This window comes from Cebus imitator, unplaced genomic scaffold (assembly GCF_001604975.1).
Source record: "Cebus imitator isolate Cc_AM_T3 unplaced genomic scaffold, Cebus_imitator-1.0 Scaffold115, whole genome shotgun sequence".
NCBI classification, from domain to species: domain Eukaryota; kingdom Metazoa; phylum Chordata; class Mammalia; order Primates; family Cebidae; genus Cebus; species Cebus imitator.
Window position 1 is genome coordinate 2,695,619 of NW_016107430.1, and position 6,799 is coordinate 2,702,417.

Sequence of the window (6,799 nt, forward strand, 5' to 3'; positions counted from 1 at the left end):
AAAAAAAAAAAAAAAAAAAAAAGAGAGAGAGAGAGAGAGAAAGAGACTTAGAATTAGTTTTCAACATGGTTTAAAAATAGGACCAGCTAAAAGCAGAAAAGTAGAAGGGAGTCCCAGTACTCTTGTGATGCCTGAATTTCCCTATTAGGCAGAATGAGGTCAAGACTGCTTGCCCTTTAATTTCTGACCATGTATTTGCGAGTAGGTTGCTTACAAAGCTTAATGAGAACCTGGAACAAAATCCTGAACCAGGATCACATACCCACAGTGGACACCTAATACACAAACCAAGTGTCTCCATATCAATCTCTCTGCCAAAAGCGAATATGAGAAGAATTATTCCTAACATATATTATGGAAGACATTTTGTTAGAATTTAACCATGGATCATTGTGAGGTCTAAATTTTAAAATACTGCAAATCCATTTGTACTAATTTCATATTAAGAATACATGAGAAGTTCAGGAACAGTGGCTCACACCTGTAATCCCAGCACTTTGGAAGGCTGAGGCAGGCAGATCACTTGAGGTCAGGAGTTCAAGCCCAGCCTGGCCAACATGGTGAAACCCAGTCTCTACTAAAAATACAAAAATTAGCCAGGCATGGTGGTGGGCACCTGTAATTCCAGCTACTCAGGAGGCTGAGGCAGGAGAATCGCTTGAACACAGGAGGTAGAGGTTGCAGTGAGCTGAAATTGTGCCACTACATTCCAGCCTATGGGTGACAGAGCAAGACTCTGTCCCATAAAGAAAAGAAAAAAAGAATAAATGAGGCCAGGCATAGTAGTTCATGCCTGTAATCCCAGCACTTTAGGAGGCTGAGGTGGGTGGATCACCTGAGGTCAGGAGTTGGGGACCAGCCTGACCAACATGGTGAAACCCCATCTCTACTAAAAATCCAAAAAAAAATTAGCTGGGTATGGTGGCACGTGCCTCCATCTACTTGGGAGGCTGAGGCAGGAGAAGCTCTTGAACCCAGGTGGCGGAGGTTGCAGTGAGCCGAGATCTCGCTATTGAACTCCAGTCCAGCCTAGACAACAAGAGCAAAACTGTGTTTCAAAAAATAAAAATAAAAAGAATGAGAAAAAAACAAATGTTGTCCTGATTATCTCTAACTACAAAATTCACATTTCCAAATGGAAAAAGTACAGCCTACATATCTAAAACTACATGTAAAGAAATTGCCTACTATGATATTTAATGTCTTACCTCACATTTAAATTCTTTTTATTCATTTACTCATTTTAAATTGGAGAATTTAAAATAAGTAAAGTAAGGAATCCTGTTTGCGCCCTGTAGGTTCCTACTGAGATAAGCATTGTTCCGGGCACTTATTACCCATTCACAAAAGCCTTTCAGTGTGCTTTCTCCAACATGAAGCAGACATATAATTTAGTCAGATGCTGGGCAAAGATAGCACTTTCTTTTTACCCCTTTAGATAATCAGGTTTCCTTTGAATGATTAATGCTGCATTAGCCAGAATCTAGAGGCATACTGTTTCTAATGACCACAGTAGATGATAGCAAAATATAAACTTCTGAGTGTTTAAAACTGGATTATGTCTTGTAGAGGAAAGCTAATGTTTCTTTAATTAAGAGTTTCAAAGCAACAAAAGGTTATATTTGATCAGCACCAAAAAGGCAGAAAGATCAAAGGCACTGAACAGAATATTAGGTATTTTAAATAGATAACTCATGTGGCCGGTTCTCTTACTCAGCAAAAGAAATGACAAACACACTTGCTATATAGTAGCTACTGCATTTGAGGTACATTGAAGACAAATGGTATCAATTTCAAAAACAGGCCAGGCGTGGTGGCTCATGCCTGTACTCCCAGCACTTTGGGAGGCTGAGGCAGATGGATCACGAGGTCAGGAGTTTGAGACCAGCCTGACCAACATGGTGAAATCCCATTTCTACTAAAAATACAAAAAATTAGCTGGGCATGGTGGCAGGCACCTGTAATCCCAGCTACTCAGGAGACTGAGACAGGAGAATCTCTTGAACCTGGGAGGCAGAGGTTGCAGTGAGCCAAGATTGCGCCACTGCACTCCAGCGTGAGTGACAGAGCGAGACTCTGTCTCAAAAAATAAATAAATAAGCTTGCTTTCCTCATACATATTTACAGCATTTCCACTTGAACAATTCAATTTTCTAGTGTTCTGAACAATAGCAGAGGTATAGGGAAACAATATGGAGAGCAAAGTTTATAGATTTCAAGAGTGGGCAAGCTATCTGCACACCAGTTCATAGCACATCTTCTTGAACAATCCAATAACCCAATCTTATAGACAGCAGCAATATTCTTCCCTTCAAATATGCATTCTGACCCAAGTAAATCAAATGGGGGGAAAAAATGCATGCATGTATATGTTCAAGAGGAGGGGAGGTGGTATATGCATGAGGGCTGAGGGTGGGGACAAGAGGAAGGGAGGAAAGAAGGACTGAGGAATTCTAACCATAAAATCACTACCTTCAAAACTAGGAAGACCGTATCTTACCATGGAGCGTAAGAAGCAGCAATGAAGAAATAGATAACCATTCTATCACACATGTGAAAACAATGCTCCACTGTCCTAGTGAGAGGGAAAAAAAAGTAAAATGAATTTTTCAGAAAATGATCAGAGAGGAGGTATGGGTTATCACTCCACTATGTTACAATTCCCATTCTTGTTCTAGTTCTCATGGCCTTTATACTTGATCTTCCAAGATCACACAGCTTTTTGTTGTTAATATTATGAAACCATGAGTAAAAGCTTTGTACTGTTTTTTAAGTTGCACATGCAACAGATACTCTCAGCCTCACAGTGTATATGAGACATAGGGACAGAGCCCCATGATAGGAAGTCTGAAGTGGTTAAGCAAACAAACAAAATCTGTCTTTTTTGATGTTTTCCATTTCTTTTAGATCCCATCTAACAGAAAAATGAAGTTCCTGGAGGGCAGACCACCCCCTGGCTCCTATCAATGCAGGGCAAAGTCCTGATGCTCAGTAAACACTCTCTGAGCTGAAATCACATTCTTTGTGTCTTTTTAGAATGTATTTAAAGTTTTTACTTTGAATATCCTACTGTGGACAGTAAGTAGTAATAAAAGAAATTCAGAGACTAACTTAGGAAAAGCAACGACAAAAACAGAAACAAAAGGTACATTTATTGTAAAAGCATGGCCACCTGTATTTCTAAGCAAGTTTCTCCCTCCAAAACTGAAGTCGGGAGTATATGTATAAAGAGTTTGGTTTACTGAGGTCTATTCATAAAATGGATTAGACAGAATCTGCCCTTTACTGAGGTAAGTGAAAAGTACAAATTTATAGTATCATCTTGAATCTATTTTCAGTGTCCAAGCAGGTATAATTTGAGGGAACACTAGTATTAGACTTTGCCTCCCCCTACACATAACATTGACCAAAGTAAACTAATAAGGACTTGTGTGAATAAGTGATAAAATGTTTCCCATAAAGGCCGGGCATGGTGGCTCACACCGATAATCGCAGCACTTTGGGAGGCTGAGGCAGGTGGATCATTTGAGGTCAGGAATTTGAGACCAGCCTGGCCAACATGGTGAAATGCTATCTCTACTAAAAATACAAAAAGTAGCCAGGTGTGGTGGCGCATGTCTGTAGTTCCAGCTACTTGGGTGGCTATGGCACAAGAATCACTTGAGCCCAGAAGGCGGAGGTGGCAGTGGGCTGAGATCGTACCACTGCACTCTAGTCTGGGCGACAGAGTGAGAGTCTGCCTCAAAAAAAAAAAAAAAGAAAAAAAGAAAATGTACCCCATAAATATATACACCTGCTATGTACCAACAAAAATTAAAAATTAAAAAAAAGTTTTAAAAACATGAGAAATACATTTGTGAGAAAGAATGGATTTCAGTCTGCTAGTCATCAGAAGCCATAGCTTACCCATAGATGATACTTTACATTACAGGTCTAAAGAAGCAAACACTAGATCAAAGCTTTTCTAACTTGACTGCATATCATCACCTGGGGAGCTCACAAAATATAGTGATGGATTCCAGTTCAAAAGATTCTGAAGGGTTTGGAGGTGAGATAGAGGTTGGAGAAATGGGAAGAATAAGTTTTTAAAACTCCTTGGATGACTGTGATTCCTAGCAAGGTTTTGGGCCTTTCTAATTCTGCTTTCTAGATTGTTATATGCTGTTGGAATAGGTAGACAGACCTGGAATCTCATCCAAGAGCTGCCACTGACCTCTCTGACTCTCACTTTCCTCATAGGTAAAATGGAAATAAGGTATTTCTCATGGAGTATGTGTGAACATTAAATGAGGTAATGTAGGCAATGTATCTAGCATAGTATCTAGTACACGGGAGCACCTAGCACATAATAAATGCAATTCCCTTCTCCCTTTTACCTAAATTAAGGCTTTCTTAATATTTAAAAATTTAAACAAAGAACAAAAATCTACACATGGCTTATAATTCTAGCAGTGCTATTCAAAGTTCAAGAGAATCTAGTTTCTATTACACCTCTGGCAGGGAGACCCAGAATACTGAAAGAGGTACCTACAACTTTTTATTGATCCAGAAGCTAGACATCGAAGCCAAGTTTGCTGAGACAACCACAAGCACTAAATTGTGCCAAGAAGATAATAAAGTACTCTGCTTCTAAACTGGCCTCTGGGCGCTGCGACAGTGTGTCCTGAAGAGCCAGGACAGGTACTTTTGTGGTTCTCTTGCGAGTGTGTCCCAGAGCGCCCTTGTGATTCAATGCTGTGGTTTTATTTTAAGCCCAGAAAACTGTTACCTTACAGGAAAGGGTAGCAAACTGCCAACTATATTCAATATTGTAAAAGATATGGTGAAAAAAACTAGGATTTGGAGTCAGAGGTCTTGGGATAATCAGATTTTGCTGGTTTCACTGACTCAGACAAGTCAGATTACTTCTCTGAGCCTCAGTACCCCCAAATAAAAATTAAGTGTTTTAAATTAGATGATTTCTAAAGATCCTCCCAGATCTAAAACTCTAGGATTTTATATGTGAGGAAACCAGTAATCATCTCATAAATCTCAAATCCTGCTTATAAATGTGGCATATCTTTTAAATATCATATTGACTAGTTTGAGTTTTTTTTTGGACATTCTTTAAAACCAAAAGGCATATTCCAGTATTTCTTTAAATTGCTCATAGTCCGCTCTGAATCTTCCTTTCTGAAAAGAAGTTTTGCCCTTCAAGGTTATGCAGAATCCATTTCACAAGCAAGACATTCCCACCTAAATGGTATGCTGCTCCAAAATCAATCCTTCATTCAGAGGAGGAAAGCTTTAATGTTCTTCTCCTTGGCAGGCCAAGAGCTATCGTATTGCTTGGAAAGTGCTTGATGGCTATTAATAGCAAAATATGTGAATTTTATTTGAATAATATACACAAGACTTAATTCTGAAAGCTAAACTTTGCAAAATGCTAAACTCAAACTATAAGTATGCCTCTATACTTCATATAGTCCTTTGGTTTTTTTGTAATTTTCAAGTACCTTATCTCATTCTCGTATCACAGTGACTATGTGATTCAGGTATTATTATTCTCATTTTAGTGATACAGATACCGAGGCTCCACAAGGTCAAGTGACTTACCCAATATTAAAGAGCTGGGCTGGGCCTCAAAGTCTGCCTGCTGACTCCAAGCTCAGTGTGCTCTGTCACTACCCCACACTGCTGCTCTCATCATATCCTTAGTGTGCTTGATAGTATTGGAAAATAGCTCTCAGGTTTTTAAGTGGTAAGTCCTAGGGAATCAGTGAAGTTTTTGGGGGGTTACTGAGCAAAGGCCTACCTTTTTAGATACATACTGGGGAGGAGTCCTCAAACTTCATCCAGTCCAAAGAACATGTCGTGAATCATGGGAGAGCATTCTAGTCTACAAGGCACAAAATGTCTATGCTTTGTCCCACTTGACTAAAGCATGCCAGCGTGGGAGGCTACCAAACGTATTGAGTCAACTATTTGGATCTGTTGAAACAGCATGCCATCCACTGTACCTCAAGTGGCTCTTTTTCCATGATACAATGTGAAATACTGTAGAAACGATGAAGAGGGCACAGAGTCCCATCCCATAAATCCATGCTGTTATCTTTTCCCAGCAGTCATCAGACAGCCGATGGAGGAGGGCACTGCCCACAATGGCCGGAACAATGAGGAACTGAGGGAACAGTAAAGAGTAATGAATGGAATATTCTGGCTTTTATGGAGTTGAGTCTTTTGCTAAAAATACAGAGGTTTGCCTGAAACAATTTTAGAAAAATAATCTTAAAGCAAGTATTTGCCCCTCCTGGATAATCATAACAAGAGCCAGATGAAGTTAGCTGCTACACTGGAAAACAGTTAATGCCATTCAGGGCCCAGGAATTGTGCCAACCAATGGGGATACAATTAAGCCATCAAGGATGCAACATTACTCAACTGTTAAAAAAACAGATGTTCTTTATCCTAATTTCATTAAATAAGGACATGTTTCATTCTACTTTATAATCTGATTTAGAGTAATTCCTTAAAATATTCAAACACCAAGAAGGCCAGGTGTGGTGGCTCATGCCTGTAATCCTAGCACTTTGGGAGGCTGAGGCAGGAGAATTGCTTGAGTCCAGGAGCTGCAGAACAGCCTGGGCAACACAGCAAGACCCTGTCTCTACAAAAATTTAAAAAATTAGCCAGACATGGTGGCAAACACCTATAGTCCCAGCTGTTTGGCTGGCTGAGGTGGGAAGGCGACTTGGGCCTGAGAGGTTGAGGCTATAGTGAGCCGTGATTGTACCACTGCACTCCAGCTTGGGAGGCAGAG

General features: G+C 39.9%; 1 protein-coding gene across 4 annotated transcripts in view; it reads right to left on the reverse strand.

Annotated features, from left to right (window-relative positions):
- MMD (monocyte to macrophage differentiation associated) overlaps positions 1-6,799 on the reverse strand; it is a 33,087-nt gene that overhangs the window by 14,378 nt on the left and 11,910 nt on the right. For all 4 annotated transcript variants that reach the window (XM_017538814.2, XM_017538813.1, XM_017538811.1 and 1 more), the window contains 2 exons: positions 6,000-6,160; positions 2,501-2,575 (listed from right to left, as the gene is read on the reverse strand). In XM_017538814.2, the coding sequence (XP_017394303.2) occupies positions 2,501-2,575; positions 6,000-6,160 (236 nt within the window). The remainder of the gene's footprint in view (positions 1-2,500; positions 2,576-5,999; positions 6,161-6,799) is intronic.